At 52.5% G+C, this 17363-nt stretch overlaps 5 protein-coding genes across 5 annotated transcripts; 3 read left to right on the top strand and 2 right to left on the bottom strand.

Moving 5' to 3' along the window:
• Window positions 1-2125: 2125 nt before the first annotated feature.
• Window positions 2126-3413, top strand: J4E92_007255 (uncharacterized protein; the record flags this gene model as incomplete). The annotated part of the gene is made up of 2 exons (XM_051498618.1): window positions 2126-2200; window positions 2250-3413. The coding sequence occupies 2 exons, from the start codon at window positions 2126-2128 to the stop codon at window positions 3411-3413; spliced, it is 1239 nt and encodes a 412-aa protein (XP_051350892.1).
• A 3069-nt stretch (window positions 3414-6482) lies between these two features.
• J4E92_007256 (uncharacterized protein) lies at window positions 6483-7982 on the top strand (the record flags this gene model as incomplete). Its single annotated transcript, XM_051498619.1, has 1 exon — window positions 6483-7982. The coding sequence occupies one exon, from the start codon at window positions 6483-6485 to the stop codon at window positions 7980-7982; it is 1500 nt and encodes a 499-aa protein (XP_051350893.1).
• A 2905-nt stretch (window positions 7983-10887) lies between these two features.
• Window positions 10888-11616, top strand: J4E92_007257 (uncharacterized protein; the record flags this gene model as incomplete). Its single annotated transcript, XM_051498620.1, has 1 exon — window positions 10888-11616. One exon carries the CDS (start codon window positions 10888-10890, stop codon window positions 11614-11616), a length of 729 nt encoding a protein of 242 aa, XP_051350894.1.
• Window positions 11617-13109: 1493 nt separating this feature from the next.
• J4E92_007258 (uncharacterized protein) lies at window positions 13110-15354 on the bottom strand (the record flags this gene model as incomplete). The annotated part of the gene is made up of 3 exons (XM_051498621.1): window positions 13110-13924; window positions 13986-15303; window positions 15352-15354. The coding sequence occupies 3 exons, from the start codon at window positions 15352-15354 to the stop codon at window positions 13110-13112; spliced, it is 2136 nt and encodes a 711-aa protein (XP_051350895.1).
• A 725-nt stretch (window positions 15355-16079) lies between these two features.
• Window positions 16080-17134, bottom strand: J4E92_007259 (uncharacterized protein; the record flags this gene model as incomplete). The annotated part of the gene is made up of 2 exons (XM_051498622.1): window positions 16080-16180; window positions 16228-17134. The coding sequence occupies 2 exons, from the start codon at window positions 17132-17134 to the stop codon at window positions 16080-16082; spliced, it is 1008 nt and encodes a 335-aa protein (XP_051350896.1).
• Between the last annotated feature and the right edge of the window lie 229 nt (window positions 17135-17363).

Below are 17363 nucleotides of genomic sequence, written 5' to 3' on the forward strand. Positions count from 1 at the left end.
AGTTTCCCAGACGAGTGGATGACACAGTCTAACGCCGGATCGATACCAAGGGTAGTGCAGTACGAGCCGCTCTACGCACCGGAAACCTTCCAAGGACTCGAGACGAATTTCGTGGACCCCGCTTTCAGAGACCTCTTTGGCCGGTACTTCGCAGGGAATGGGACCCACCCTACGCCTTTTGCCAACACTACACGCCCCGACATACCACTCTCTTGTCCTACTAGCATCTGTAACTGGCCCCCATACGAAACTTTAGGCGTGTGCAGCGAATGTGTACAAGCGACAAATTTACTGCAATTCGCGTGCTTAGAGACGAAAGTCGACTGGACCGCCACACATGTTCGCCCAATTGATGACGATTCATACGCCGAGAGAACAGTCTGTGGCTACTTCTTGAACGCAACAAGTAGATCGCCTGTACTGATGTCGGGGTATGTTGTTGGTGGTGGGAATGAAAAGCCAACAGATGAGGCTCTGCTCGTACGTGTGATGCCATTGACTGATATGCAGACAAAGGCGCCGGTTTTTGGCGGCTCGATCAACTTCAGGCATCTTCGTAATCCAATCCTGGACACACTCATTGTCTCGGCGCCCGACGGCCGTGATAGTGTGTATCGAAATGAAACTCCTGTTGCTCATGAATGCGTTTTGGCTTGGTGCGTCAAGACGGTGGCATCAGCATACGCGTGGGGTCAATATAGTGAGACGATATCGGCCGTCTACCTGAACACGACAGACCAACCGTGGCCATGGCCATGGCAGAGTTATCCGGTGGAGCTGGAGAGTGAAAATGGCACCATGACTATCTTTGATGAAGATGTGACGATCACTCCGCCTCTTGCCACCCGTACCAACTCAACTGCGGAATACCAAAGCTTCAGCATGTCTAATACCACCGCGTCAAATATCATGATAGGATTCGACGATTTCTTTCCTTCGTACTACACCGCTATCAAGGGACAGAAGCCAGCCCTGCGATACAAAAACTACCCCGATGGACCCTCTTTGCGCAAGCTGGCATTCAATCCACTTCTGTTTCCCAACAACGTCACTCACCACATGGAGAGATTGGCAACCGCCATGACCAACGTCATCCGATCATCTGTCAGCGTAGAGATGATTTCGGGCGATGCTCTATCTCCACAAAGCATCATTGCTATACAGTGGGAGTGGCTCTGTTTCCCATTCCTGTTACTCCTCCTGTCCCTGATCTTTCTGGTCTTGACGATCATCAAAACCGCAAGAGACACGGGAACGGGTGTTTGGAAGACATCGGTCATGCCGACTCTTATCTATAGTCTGCCCAAGGAAACTCAGGGTCAATTCCAGGAACCATCCACTTGGCATACTGCAAGAGATACGAAGAGAGTTCGCATTAGACTGCTGCCAAAATCGGGCTGGAGGGTATCTGGCCAAAGCCATCTCGCTGCGTCGCCACAACTACCGCATCCTGCTGTTCAGGCACCACGTGGCTGGATTTGACGTGCGCTGCAGTAAGCTGTGGAAAACATAATACAAGCAAGTGCAGGTAGACTTCGCAGTCTGCGACCGCGCAATACACAAGAGCTTAGACATGCAATGGCAACGCCCAGATGTAGGCTTGTAGACCATGTGATACGCACAGAAACCAAATCTACACAATTGCCTTGTGAGAAGCCTTCAGAGAGCTTCGAGTGTGATCACTTGGTGTGATGAGAGTTATGAGGAGCAGCATGTTGCATTGCGACGCGTTCTCGGTCTCAGGACCACGTGACTGGGTTTCAGCCTGCCTGATTCGTGCCGCGACCATTATGCTATGATGGCTTTCTTCCAATCATTATACGATAACCACAACAACATTAACCTGCGTGCCTAGACAATGCAACCGACCCCGCATCCGTAGCTTCCAAGGCGTTCATCAGGGTGAGGCGTGGGTCACGGATCGAAGCGCCACTACATGCGTAGTGGAAACGAGCATGGCGTGCGATATCCTGAATACGATCGTACTTGATGAGCATTATCTATGGATAAAGCACCAGGCCATTCCCTTCGCTATTAGCAACAGCTCCATCGACTGAACCGCAACCAATCTGCACCAACCTTCAATTTCCGTATATCAATACTCTTCCTTTCCATTCATACCAATATGCGCGTGCACGCAGTCACCGCATTGCTTTCCTTCTCCCTTGCTGTCCTTGGAGCACCCGTCTCAGACGCTAAGGTATTTCATCTCATATTCGTATCCCAAGGTCTTCGCTAATAGGGTATAGACATCACTTCATGATGTCTCGTCTGCTAGTGCAAGCCATCGACGTGATGCGATCCCTATAACTCTCATCGAGCCCTTGAAAGCACGCAGCCAGGCCGAAGAGGTGCCTATTGAAGCTCGTGGCAGGGTCAATACCAATACCGGACGAGGAAAACGAGAGGCCGAAGCCGAGGCTGAGGTTCAAGCCCTTGAAGCACGCCTCAGGGTCGGGAGTAAAGCAGGTGGCGTTCCACGGGATGCAGATGCGGAGACCGTCAAGCGGGCTATCGGGTTTCCAAAAGGTGGCTCGTCCAGAAGACGTCGGGATGCACAGGGGCTCAAGTTCAACAGCCCTGGTGGTCATCGACGAGATGCGGATGCAGAGGCCATCGACCGATCTATCGGACTTCCAGAAGGTAACCTGGACACCGATGGAGTCACTATTTCCAACGAGGCCCTGGCCGACCGTAGTCGCCTTGTCACATGGCCGCGCACACGCGATGCTGAGGCATCGAACGATGTGGTTGCGCGTGGAAAGGGAGTGCCATGGACCCCCAAGCGCGATGCTGAGGCAATCAAGATCAACAGCCCTGGCGGCCATCGACGAGAAGCCGAGCCCATTAAACAAGCTCTCGGACTCCCAGCAGGTGGTTCGGACACCGACGGCCTCGCTACATCGAACGCGGCCCTGGCCGAGCGAGGCCACAACGTCTCATGGGGAGGCAAGCGCGCCACCGACCCGGCAGACGACTTGGCTGAGCGAGATCGTGGCTCGCGCTTGGGTGGACGCAAGCGTGGTCTTATAAGACACCCTGGAGGTTCTCCTAAGAGAGACCTTACCCCGGGTCGCGGCGACAGCTACCGACGTGAGGCTGAGCCCATCAGACATGCACCAGGAGGCGGCTGCCCTCGGGATGCCGCACCCATCAGAATTCCACTAGGTGGCTGCCGTCGGGATGCTGCTGCCCAGCCTAACAGAATCGGCGGGGGTACAAGTGGCGGTCGACGAGATACCATTCCAAGAGGCATTCGCGGTAATGGTGCTAACCCACGAGGTGTCCGTCCGGGAAATGGTAATAATCCAAGAGGCTTTGTTCGTCCGGGCAGTGGTACTCGCCCAAGGGATGTCATTGCAGAGACGGTCGAGGCTCGCGGGAGGTACAGAGGCAGCAGCCGTCTTGTTTGATCGATGAAGACCAGGGAGTTCAATCGGACAGTTACCATCTCTTTTGTTGATGCGAGCTCTTTTTGTACAACAACATCGGCTCGGATACCTCAAGGACCTGCTGGACACTAGGCGAAAGGTATCCAGCCACTCCATATCTCTTTGCAATGAAATACATATAAACCCATTTGCAACGCTTCGTCGTTAGATACAGTGTAGAGGTGATTTCTTTCGCGTTTGTCGTGGTACCGGAGGCAGAAAGAACGTTTCTGGAGATCATCCGACTCATCTCGGGGTTGGGTTTCACCTTGAACTCTTTCGCTTTTGCTCTTGGAATGCTGATACTGCTCGATCGTCTTCTTCCACACATGGCTATGTTATTTGCATCTATGTCACAGAAGATGGCTGCATGATTACGAAACGAATCGAGATTTTACAAAGAGAGGCTATAACTACATGGAACAGAAACCGGCATATGCCAGTATCAAGGATCAGCGCGATGCTGATATGGGCTATCGCAATAGCGATATCACTAGACCACACGAATGCAGTATCATAGACCAGCAGAGCCAGTATTGGGACCAGCAGAGCCAGTATTGAGACCAGCAGAGCCAGTATTGGGACCAGCAGAGCCAGTATTGGGACCAGAGCGAGTCTAGTATAGTGGACTAGCAGAGCTAGTATTGGGACCAGCTCAAGGCTAGTATATGGGGACCAGACGAATCTAGTGTCGTAGACCAGCAGAGCTAGTATTGGTCAACTGGCACGCCGCCGAGTTTAGGTGACCGACACAAGGCTTGTTAGTACAGGCTAACGGATGAATGCAGTATCTTGACCGGTTCAAGATCAGTATCAACCCGTACATTCACCGCACCAGCCGCAGTCACATCCTCCTCTGGACTCTTGCTGCCCACTCCAGTCTTCGCCGCTCCCAGCAGCAGCAGCAGCAGCCAAACGACGGAGAAATTCATTGCCTGGCTCCTCACTCGTAGGCATATTTGCTGAGTTGCGGGTCGAATTAGAAGCTATCACCTGTTGTGAGGCCTCTGCTGCAATATACTCACGCACCGCCGAAGTGACCATGGCTCGGAGGTCTCGTTGTTCAAAGTGCTGGTTCAAGCTCTGCTCGGCTGTCGTGAAGATGATGTACGAAGCCTCGAATTCGCTGACCTGGTTAATTTGCAAAGGATGCAAATTCACACGCGGCTCGTCTTGAGTAATTGTGTTGATGGCCGACTGCCGATGGTCGCGCGCGGTTCGCATTGCCCTATCGTAATGTCTCTGGTTGTCTGCATCGGGAATAACAACTATCATAATTAGCGAAACCTCTAAAGATATACCAGCTGACTGACAGTTCCTCGAGTTTCGTGTCACTATGCCCATTGTGTTCTGCGAATTGTACGCTCTACCATATGGCGTATTGTGGACAATTTTATTCGAATTGTTATAAGGTCCACCGTACTGCGCATTGCTATATGACTCATTGTAGTTGTCGTAAGTTATGTTATTCGTTATGTTATACTGCGCATTGTTGAAGAATTGATTGGAGTTGTCGTATTGCACATTATTCGTAGGGTGACTCGAGTTGTCGTACCGCGCATTATTCGTAGAGTAATTCGAGTTGTCGAGGTATGCCCTGTTGGATTGCCCATTGTTGACGAATTGATTCGGACGGGAGTAAGCTCCGCCGCGTCGCGAGTTATTGGCGTATTGGTTCGGATTGTTTTGGTAAGGGCGATTGTGGCCCCGGTTGGGATAGTTGTTTTGGAAACCGAAGTTTCCGCGACCGGCCATTTCACTATACATGTCAGCGCTCGTCTGCGAGATGAGAATGTGGGGGGTACTTACATTGTGTGTGAAAAGGCGAGGAGCTAGAGAGGCCAGGGAAGCTGCGATACTACAGCAGGTGAGAGAGCGTCCAACTGGGGTTAGCGTGGAACCTGGATAGCGACTTCCAGATGTCCAGCCGAGCGCGATACCCAGGCACGTGCCAGGTAACAACGCCAGGAGAGATTGAAACATTTCTACATCGTGCACAAAGCCGCGAAATTCGAGAACACCTTGATGGGTCGCGTCCGATGTGAGGGCTAACATGAATGGCGGGTAGGATGTGATAGTCGGTTATGAAGTACATACATTGTACCCGATATTTCGTCGCGTTGCACCTTTGGCACCACCCAACGGAATGCTCATTTTCTTCATGGGCGCGACACAAGCATCGTCTTCGACAACTGCAGCACTTTGCTCGCATCATAGCACTTTTCATCTGTCGCCGAGGGCGGCGTAATTGCTCACCTCATTAGCGTGTTTACGCTTGACGCGTCAATCGCTCCGTTGTCGCGAAAAAGACGCGTGTCCATCAGCAACCCATTACCTCAACGCCTACGTATAACTCCTTCATCGTCCATCGCCCATTGCCGGCAGTATATCAATTGTTCCGCTGTCCACCCGCCTGTTCACTTACTTGCGCATAGCGTCGCCAGGGGTGTAGAGCTTCGCCGCGGTTGCAAGTACCTAGGTATCTGGAGCGTTGCACAACCACCTCATTCTTCGATTAAACGCCCTAGTGCAGGCTTCTCGGAAGTTTGCATCTGCCTCCAAACTGTCTTGCCGACTTCATGATACCATCGCGATCGCTTGTTTGCCACAGCGCAGCAATGTATTCTGCAGCACTTGTATGACGCTCAGCAGAAATCTGAGGCCGCGACATACGTGCTGCCGAAGCATTGACTCGTTCAAATGTACACTGGCGACTACTGTTACCGACTTACCAAACCCCGAATTTAGACGCTCAAAATTACCGCCGGAAGACTTCAGATTCGAGCGCGGAACCCAGAAGCATTGCCTACATACCTAGGTAGCCCTGGAGGCAGCTTGTGCTGCGGTCACGCTAAGCCAGATCCTAGCTAGCGCCCATACTTCTCCAGGCCCAGGCCATATGTATCTCGTGGTACCAGCAACCGTGGGACGTACAAAGAACACCTGTACAAGCGGACGCGGCGAATACTTAGCCCCTCTCACGCTTTCCACAAACTCTGTATTTCGACTTTTCGCAAACCTTCACAACCGACCCCTTCCTGCTAAGCGACCATGGGTGCCGCACTATCTTCAGTAATCCAATCAAGGGCCAACGAGTCAATTCTGCAGGCTGATCCTAGGAATTCCTTGCTCCACTCGATCTATGAGCCAGACCGTGATCTTCGACACCTGCATCCTAGGGAACTGAAGCTCTACTTGGAGTGGTACCACATGCAAGACTGCACAAACACATCCCCCAGAGCAGCTCCACCCTACTCAGAAGCGGAGCAATCAGCGTTGGAGCTATGGAGACAGCAAGTCAATCGCCGGATGATGATACGGATCTCCAGCTACAACGTCAGCAAATTCATTCCAGAAGGCATGAGCAAAGTGCCACAGGTGTCACGGCCACCGATTCGCTCAGAGCATCCCGTATTTCAAATCCCCGAAATGCTAGACCTGATACTGCATTTCTCGGGGCCACAGGCACAAGTCCGAGCACTGCAGATCTCAGCTGCCTGGCGAACCTCCGCAATATCTGTTATTACAAATCGCCGCATCCAGGAAGCGTTCCTTTCGCCATCGACTGCTCCAGTTATTGAGTACGGACAACTGATCGATGATGCTGCTTACGTCCTGCCGAGGCCATGCACGCGGCAGATCGAGCAATTCGGGCTTCATGTCAATCGTATGATCAGTTGGCGGAACAAGTCGTATTACCCGAACTACATCTATTTCCCAGCATGTATGGCGCAGCTGAGTGATCTACCGAGCTCAACTGCGAGCTCTCTGAACGAACTGGATATTGGCCAGCGCAGCATTGACTATCACGATAACACATTCTCAGTATCTCGTGATACGGACCTCTTTTGGCTGGACTTCACACAGCTCCAGATCAATCCTTACTTCGACCTCTTGTTCTCGGAGAAGGGCCGTTTACTGCAACGCCTTGGTAGATGGGAGATTAGTCTACGTCCTGATGCGACACCTGGCCATCTTGTTGTAGGTAACTCACCTTCAGACATGTTGCTAGTACATGCTATTGGATCGATGCACATCACGAACCCGCCGTGTCGATGTGTGGGTATCTATTGCTACGATGCGGTCGTTTTTGGAGCGTGTGGCGGCGCACCCGCGTTGTTAAAGAGAATTCGCAATAACGACGGTATATGCGTTGGCGAACTTCTAGATGCGCTTGAAGACTGCGCACCGAAGTTGCTCGGAAAGTGGGCTGAGAACGCCGAGCAGCTCCGCAATCGCGTTACGGAAAACGGCCATTGGATTGACGACGTTTGGCGGATGCCCGGCACACCCAGATTTCGCCTTCATCTGGATAATTACGATATGCCGGACGAAATGCTCCGCATCAAAGATACCACTACACCAACAGGGGGAAGGGATCCAGAGTCCGTTGCTTCCACGTTCTTAGGGCTCCAATTCCACATCACCCGCACCGCCTATATGTCCGCGGAGCCACCCAGAGCAACGACAGAGGGCGAATGGCTCCCTGAAGAGCTTTTCGAGCCTATGAAGACTGAGACTGGACGATCGAATGTTGATTGGGAGGTGTGAGAGTCATTGGTGTTGCTACGGTACTGTCAGGCATGGTTAGCACGTTGCCTACTTTCTTTTATTTCGTACGCGCCAACACAGGCATACTCAACTCATAAGCTCATCTTCATATTCGCACAAGGGGAGCACAGCAAGAAGCGTTCTGTTCCGAGTTTTTTACAGCACCGCGCCAACTAAGGAAAAAGCTGAACAGGTCTGCAGCCTACATCAACTTTATATCACCTACTTTGCAGGTTTTTACGTTAATGTAGGCTGCAAACATGTTCAGTTTTTTCTTTTATGAGGTGGCAATTATCTTCAACAATACTAGTTCGATTAATAATGAAAGGATTTTCACTGTATCCTCCGAAGATGACCAATAGCCTAGAGGATCTGCCACCCTCTAAGCAGTATGCATGATTGTACCTTGCCACTCTTAACCTTCTCTTAATCCAGCATCATCAAAGCTGTAGTCTAGTGGTAGCTGCAACATCTCTGATTTGATCGATAGCTGCTGCAAGTCTTAGGCTAATCTCACACCCTCTCCGGCACACCAATTCGACGCTGGAAACACCAGTGATTATATGCAGTCGATGCGAACTGGCACTCCCTCCCATCGTCTGGCGCATCTCTCAAAGTCTTCGCGAAATAAGTCCTTGGGTGGAACTCGCTGCAACGGTCGCACCACAGCATCCCAGGCAGATCCCAGCTTTTGTTCTCGAGCATCAGTTGAGAGGCGAAGACATCGCGCCTCATGCGTCGCCAGTATACCAGTAGAGCGGGTTGATCGAAATAACGTCGGCGTTGCAAAATTGCGGTATGCCTGCAAGTACGAACGAGCGTTAGGAGGTCCGCGGGAGGGAGATACATGGCGATTTGCTCGAGAAGCTCATTAGGTAGACGGTATAGTGCAGACTCTCGATGATTGCGGTTCTCGATACGAAGGTATTTCCTTTGTGTCTTGAGATTGTGCCACCGCCCTATAATCGCTTGCAGATACGAGTTATTTTCCTCCAAGCAGAAGTATCTTTCATCGCGCGATACGATAAGATTGCCGTGGGTCCGCGTTATGGGTGTGACCCTGCCCGACGAAGTGATGGCCGCCCCTGTCGTGATGATGCTCATTGCCGCGAATGCAGCCACCTGCATTGTGTCGAGGCAGATAGTTTTGGGACGTTGATGTTATTTTCAAGAAGAGTTTTTAAGGAATCTTGTGGTATGTCTGCTTTCTCATATAGTACCGTCAGATTATATCACTAGCCTACTTACCGTCACGAGAGGTCTCGTTCGAGAATCCACATCTGTTCCCATGGTTATGAGGTAGGTTGTGAGATGCCTAGCGGCGGCTCGTTCCTCGCTACCTAGGTACGCATCATCGATGAACCGCTTCAAAATTCTACGTAGTGCGCAAAAACGTGCGAGCTGAGCACACTTGAGCTGTTATAATCGAGGCCAATGCGAGAGCTGGGATGCGTTATCGACGAAACGTGATCGTGACGTGGAAGATCCATGCCCGTGCGATCACAGCAAAAGCAGTAGTTCGTGGTACCGGCGCTACTGTCGCCGCGCCCGAGCCCTGGAGCTCACGGTGTTCATCCCGCAGGGTCTTACGCGCTGTGCTTCCATCACCAACCCGCTGCTCGCGCGCTCGCGTTACGTGCAGCTTTAGCATCATCGCCGCATTTGCTTTTCTATCCTTTATGTTCTCTCAAGGCCAACGGCGTAAGAGTTTAGATCTACCGGCGAGCAGCCATATTCTCCTATCGACGCGTATCCTACGAAGCATTCGACGTGTCGATCGCGCCCAGATGCCATTGTCGTCGGAAAACCACGTCACATCTCGTCCACAGCCGCTCCTTGCCTCAGCGCCTACATACTGATCGCTCGATCCCGCAGTTGGTTCAGTGAATTAATCATTCCGCTGTCCGCTCGGCTATCCACTGCGTCGCAAAGATGGAAGGCACCCGGTTTGCCTTTGCGCCAAGCCGAATCCTAGCTAGCGGCAAGGCTCCAACAAGCAAACCATGGGACTTACGGAGGACAGCTGGACAAGTGCAACTTCTCGCAAACTGTCCTCTGCGACTTCAAAGGTCTGCTCATTACTGTGACCAAGAGAACGCGATCGAATCCTCACCTCACTCGACACACCATGGGATCCGCACTTTCCGCAATAGCATCGTCCAAGATTGTCGATCGATCCAGTTCGCCTCTAAATGCCAGAGACTCCTTTCTCTTCTCCATTTACCAGCCTCAGCACAATCCGGAGACTCTTGCGCAGTCACATCGCAACGTTCTCAACGACATAAATGATTTATGCGATTTATCAAATACGCCTACACAGGCGTCACCGTTCTATTCCCCCTCAGAGCAACGAGCTGTTGAGCAATGGAGAATGCAGGTTGGTCACCGAGTAAGGACACGCATAGCCCTTTACCAGACTCGCCAACCAGACACGATAATCCAAACGCATAATCAACGATCATACCAACGACCATGCCAGCGACTACATCAACGTACAGAGCATCACATGTTTCAGATTCCCGAACTGCTGGATATGGTACTCCAGTTCGCCGGACCTGAGACCCAAGTTCGCGCGTTGAACATATCGACTGCTTGGCGCACCTCTGCCAAATCTGTTATATGCAGTCGCATAAACGTTGACGCGTTTTGTACTCTAGCATCACCGAATGTACCAACAGAGTATGGACAAATCATTGATTGGGAAAGCGAGACCCCTCTTCAACCCAGCACTGACGAAGTCGCGCAATTCTGCCTTCACGTGGCGCGCATACGCGACAAGCTCTGTCATCCGCAAGTCCACAGGTTCTTCTATTTTCCCGCGTACTTCGCACAGTCACCAGGTCTACCAGACGCAGTCGCACACTACTTGAACGAATTGGATGTTGCGCAACGCGGCCAGACCCATATGAGCGTACACTCGATCTTCCGCGACGCAGATCTTTACTGGCTCGATCTCAGTCAGTTCCGAACCAACCCGTACTTCGAGTTGTTGTTCTCCGAAGAAGGCCGCTTTAAGCATCATCTAGGCCGATGGGAGATTAGTCTACGGGCCAAGGCTACACCTAACACTATGTTGGTCGACGACTCGGTTTCGAATCGACTTCTTCTCCAGGCTATCGGGTCAATGCAGATCGTTCATCCGCCGTGTAGGAGTCTTGGTATCTATCACTTCGACGTCGGTAAATTCAAGATAGGCCGAACACACCCGCTGCTGAGAAGACTTCGCAGAGAAGATGGCATTCGTGTGATCGATCTTATAAGAGCATTACACGAATTGGCCCCTAGTCTGTTATCAACATGGATGCGCTATGCGGAGCAACTCCGTGACCAAATCAAAGACGCGCACTGGATAGACGACTTCTGGAAGATCCCCGGATCACCGAGATTCCGAATTTGTCTCGATAATACAGATATGTCAGATGAGTATCCTCTAGAAAATCTTTCGCGAGCGGCGTCTATGGCGCGATCGGCAGCCGCGGATGTGCAATTGGGTATGGACGCTCACATCACTCGTCGACCGTACATGTTTGCCGAGCAGTTCAGAGGATCTAGGGAAGGCGAATGGCTTCCGACTGACCTCTTCGAACCTATGACAAGCGAGACAGACCGGCATCCAATCGAATGGAACAAGTGATATCCATCTTAGTTCCTGACATGAACAGGAGGACGCAGAGCAATATCACTCACCACCTCTGCAACACATACTCTGCGTATACGTACAGGTACTTTTTCCAATGAAGGACATCACAACACTCAGAGACTTGCTTGCACAGGGTAGAGCAAGCGGCGACATCTTCACCATCATGTAGCCTCGCCACTCCTTGAGGATCGCTCTGGGGGCGTCGCGTTTCAAATATGTAGTTTTGATAACAGTCACGAGTGCTTTCAAGACAAGAATGCATATGTATGAGTCAGCATCATGCCATCTCACTAAACGTAACGTAAGGTTATTTCCTTCGAGAATTGAGAATGTATTGCTACTCACTACCCACACCCTCTAACCAACCCCCACCCTTACAGTCGCAACATCACGCGTCACTTCACAGCATTATCATTACCCGTCCATCATTCGCATACCACTAACCAACCAATCCCACCTCGCAACTCCATCGCCACCGCAACCCCGGTCAAAACCACACCTCAGTCGAGCAACTCGGCACCGCAGCCTTGGTCACACGCCTCTGCGCCGGCCTCACAGCAACCCGCGGGTTCAACACCCGCCGATCAATCGTACCATCCGTCATTGCGCCCCCTTCCATATCAGCCGACGCGAAACTAGGTAAGAGCATCGATTTAATCCGCGAAAATAGCGACGGCTGTGGCGATTCTGGGCCGTGCTCTCCTTCTATCTTTGGCGACAGGTCAGGTGGTGCCGGGCCATTACTCGGAGGAGTGCGCAGGGGTGAGCGAGAGGAAGGGATGGCCGTTGACCCAGGAGTCAGGGCCGGAGACGGTGTTGGCTCAGGTACAGGTGGTGTCGCATGTGGTGGTGGGGGCGTGGGCGGACTGATTGGCGGTGTTGGGGTGGAGGATTCTAAGGGCGGCGGGTTGGTTGGCGGCACGGACACCGAGGACGAGAGTTGGGGACGCGCCGCAATGCTTGTATTGGGAGGGAGAAGCGAGGCTTCTGTAGGTGTGGTAGTTGGGACGCGTGGTGATAGGCTTGCATCTTGCGACGGGGAGAGTGATCGCTGCACGGGCGCGGTAGAAGTTTCCTCTTCTGCGGTTGGCATTGGTGCTGGCTTGGTTGACATAGCCGCTGCTCTATCTCTGAGATCGTCGCTTGGTCTAGGGCTTGCTTCTGGTATCGACTCCATGTACGTTATTTGCCGACCGAGAATGGTTGACGTCGGCGTCGGCGTTGGATCATCATCAATCACTTGCTCGACAACAATTGGACCATTCTCAGCATCATCAGGAAAAGGTCCATCGTAGACTTTACGTCGTCTGAAGCAACGGCAGCAGCAAAGCATGGAAAGTAAACCTCTGTATATATTCATTCAGTAAAAGGTAGGTCTGAGAAGAGAAAGCGCGGCCGTAACTATAAGGTGATGTTTGTGAAGAGAAATTGCGCGAATGAGTGTGCAAGGCGGTCTATATGACAGATATGGGAAGAGTGCTATGCACTCACAGAAACAGAGCTACCGCTGCAGCGAGACCACCAATGAGCCCATTCCTGATGCTACTGTCCTTGTCGCGAGAATCCCCCGGTTCAGACAATGGATCGCCTACGATTTCACGGCGCGAACGGCTAAACGGGAGATTGAATCGGAGTGCCGATGCTCCAGAGGTCTGCTTAACCTTCTGGTCGCCGGTAGCGGTGTACACTCCAGTCATTGGCACCGAGTTCGTCGCAGTGGGCTGCGGCTTGGATTCACCCGCGCTAGTCGGCACGTCCCCCTCGGATGGATACCAGATGCCTGCCTTCACGGTACCATTGCCCGCGATGATAGCTGCGTTTTCCTCCTCCGTGCAGGCAAGGATTGCTTGACGAATCCAGCAGATGGATGGAGGGCTCTCTCCTGGGTCATTTCTGTGCTCAGAGGTGCTAGGGCCTTCTGTACTGAAGCTGGACAGATCGACGTCGCGACCGGTGCTGATATCGTCGCCATGAATGATACGACTGAAGACGGTAAAGGCGGTCTCTGGCTGGAATGTCGGGACGTAGTGGCCGGAGTCGTAGATGCGAGAAAAGGACAGGTTGCCATGTTGACGAACAGCGCCGCCAACGTAAGATTCGTTCACCTGAATGTCCGCATATCCAGCCTCCTTGAAAGCCGTTTCGTAGCCAGGCACACGACTGGCAATCTCGAGAGAGTTGTTCTGCCCTCCATACCAGTTGCATATGATGTCCGCGTCACCGTAGATGAGGCCGACTTTGATGCCGCGGGCGAGCAGGTCTGCCACGGCCTCCAACGCGCCTCCGCGGGCAGAGTCTCCGTCTAGATACATGGTTAGCAAGGTAGATGCGTATAGAATCGAGGATAGGGCATGATTTCATACTGTAACTGAAAGCATCCAACACCATGTTATTTGTAGAAGTGAAGTTGACTGGAGCCCCCACGGATTGCATAATGTGTTCTTCGTTAAGGTACGTCTCAAGTGCGTCACTAGGGCCAACAGTCGGGAGAGCTCGGATGTCGTAGATGCTTCTACCAGGAAGATAGGCGGGGCCAACGTTTGTTTGGCATGTTAAGAGCGCAGCTACGCAAATGTCGTTCACTTCCTGGACGGTACCCAGACCTTGGGGATCATTGGCAGCTGCCGAAGCAGCGCACTGGTCGACCAAATCTACACAACCCCCTTCTGCGTAGACGTCTGATATCGCGTTTTGATAAGTTGTGAGATCATAGCCTTCGATGCCGTAGGTATTATTGTATGCGAAGAGCAAGCCCGAGGTTGTTGACGTCCTAACATCCATGATACCGTTGACGATGCCCACTGAACCAACGCGTATCTCCAACGTTTCAGCCGGAAGATCGCCTTTCTTTCGACGATCATTCTGCTCTTCGTAGTGATCTGCGAAGACAGGACCATAAACACCCCCATAGCTCTCAGCGAACAGGTTTATCTCAGAGGGGTTGACGGTGTCGCTGTCGGATCGAACACCAGGATTGTACTGGGGAAAGGCTGACAAGAAGCCTTGAAGGAAGTGCCATGAGGAATCCGCGGCAATGACGGTCAAGTTCTCGGTTTTCCTAGAGCTGGCAGAGGGGAAAGTGCCGTTCTTGAAGCGCCATTCCGGGATGTCGGCGGGAAGGGGAGAAGGTTCCATACGCTGGTCTAGATCCGCCCAATAGCCTTTGCTGAAGTCGACCGAAACATTGACGGGCTCATCGTACGAGAAGCCGACTTGTGTAGGTTGATCGATGAAGAGTATGTTGGAGCTGCGGTCCCATCCCCAAACCCTAGGCTGAGAGACGTAGCTGCCGTTTGGCCCTTCTACCAGCTCGCATGGACCCAGTTCTGAGAAGAGACCAATCATGCTCGAACTTCCAGGTCCTCCACTGAGCCAGATGGTCAACGGAGCGGTTTCTGGATTCTCACGTGCTTCGAAGAACCAGAAGAAGGTGTTGATTGGGTAGTTTTGCTCGGCCGGCGACAGCGTGAACGGGGGAATGTTGACATATCCAGTATACTGCTTCTGCGTCTCAAACGCCGTTGCGCATACGTGGGCGTCGGGTGATTTGTAGGATATGGTGATGCGCGGGTCTGCAGGCGACTTGATAACGGTGTCATAGGTTACAGGTAGTGGATACTGCTGGGCGATTGACGGTCCAGCGTGGAGAGCAGACATGAGAACGATGGCGAGTAGTTGGATCTAGTGACCGTCAGTGATTGGTTGGCTTGCGCAGAGCAGTGTGCCTACCATGTTGGCGGGAACCGGTGTAGCGGAAAGCTATCGCGCATGAGAATGAGGATAAGAAGCCTGACAAGGTAGAGCAGGCGGCCGAATTGTTACAATCAAGCGATGCGCAGTGCCGCGTCTTTGGTCCCGTGTTGAGGAAGTGAAAAGACGACCGTCGTTCAGAGGCAACCGCGTCCAGTGCCTAGTGGTATTTGTAAGGCGCCTTCCTTCACATCGGACAAGCGAAGGGATGCGCGAAACGGGCAGTCCCTCGCTCACTGCAGAGCAGCGGCGAAGAGAGCGTTGCGCGGGTGTACACGCCACGAGGACTAGCGAGCGTTTGTACTACAATACTACGCGATGATGTAGACGGCAGGGAAAGGGAAATCCAGTTCGGTATCACAATAGTCGTGCAAAATCACTCACAATAATGCAGCTGTACCCTTCCAATACACACTGCATTCTGTTGCTCGCCGAAGCATCTGTCCTGTCGCGCACCACTCTGCCTCATCATCACAGCGCGTTGTGTAAGACATCTCAGCCACCTTGTGCTATTTGCGCGCTACGCCGCGTGCTAGAGGCGTGTAGGAACGTGTCTAGGAAATTATACTTGCCGTACCCTAGTGTCGGGTGCATACAGCCTAAATGCCGACAAGGGCTTGCATGGTCATGGATCCGGCCGCCAGCCACCCTTACGTTTGGGTCGACATCCAGGGCGCGTAAACCGGCTGTGTTGTGAAGCCATGTAGTCAACTGTTCAGAGCGGCGTTGGCCAGTTGTATCCTTCTGCCGTGGCCCCCATATATCCACGCGACCGCGTCGGCCATGTCGTTGTGGTACGGTATCCATCCTGCGCAGTGTGAACTGAGAACTTGCAGAAGTTGGAATGAGACTTACCTTCGGGGGCAAAGCCGCCTGGCTCTTTGCCCTTCAGTTCCTCCCAGGTCTTCTTCCCGGCGAGTCCCAGCTGTACGGCTCTTGACCTCTTGCCTCTTTTTGCTATGATCCTTACTTCACCTTTCATATCTTGGTCCGGCCCTGCGACCCTCCAATTCTCGTTGACTTCGTGCCCTGGCTTCGCTGCCCAGGGCTGCATAATGCGCCCGTCCTCAGTCTTCTTATCACCAGTCGCCGTCTGCTGCGCATACGGAACGATGTACATCTTGACCTCTGCGCCGAACTCCTCTCCATCCCGTTCCTTGAGGAGCGCAACCCAGTTCTCAGGTTGAGCCGATCGTTTACGCCGATGATCGTAGCCGGACGCGATGAAATCGGTACACGGGGTGATGTAGGTCAGTTCCTTCCAAGCATCGCTATTCAAGAGTGTCTCGATATCGAAGTAGGTTGTGACGTCTCGCCAACCGTCGCCCATGCCGAAACCGTGCCAGCAATCTTCGACGACCAAAGTATCTAGACAGAGACCGGGAAGTAGTGTGAGCGCATTCGCTGCATAGTAGGTCGGATAGTACTGCGAGCTTCCGGAGGAGTACAACGGGAAGGGATACGCGCGCACTCGGGCATGGCGCAGACGCGTAAGTACACTCTGATCGACGGAGAGGAGCGTCTCGAGTAGATTCTCTGTACCGCGAAAGTGGAGTGTGCAATTGAGCGGGAGATGGCGGTGCGCCTCGGCGAAGATCTGGCGACAACTGAGCAGGAGCGCTATGCGATTAGAAGACTCAGAGTCGTCGCTAGGTGTGCTAGCGTGCTTGAAGCCATGTTGGATAGTGTAGCTGCTGAAGAGGAAGCCATAGATGAGTTCGCGCAACTCAACAGGTATCGTCAGAAGGTTTGGGGTGCTCATGGTGTCGATACTGCTGTCGCGCCGCGATGGTTTCAAGGGCAGAAACGTGCGATTCCCTGCTTTTAAGGGAACCAAGCGATACTAAAGAAGCTGCTATTGATAAGGAGTAGTCTATCCCAGAAGTTGGTTGCCGGACCCAAACAAGTGGTCGTGCTGCGTAAGCGGTGCAACTGGCCGATAAGCAAGATCAGGTTACATGGGAACGATCTGACGGCAGCTGTCAGTCCAG

This window comes from Alternaria infectoria (assembly GCF_024043175.1).
Source record: "Alternaria infectoria strain BMP 0036 chromosome Unknown scaffold_12, whole genome shotgun sequence".
In the NCBI taxonomy this organism is placed as follows: Eukaryota; Fungi; Ascomycota; class Dothideomycetes; order Pleosporales; family Pleosporaceae; genus Alternaria; species Alternaria infectoria.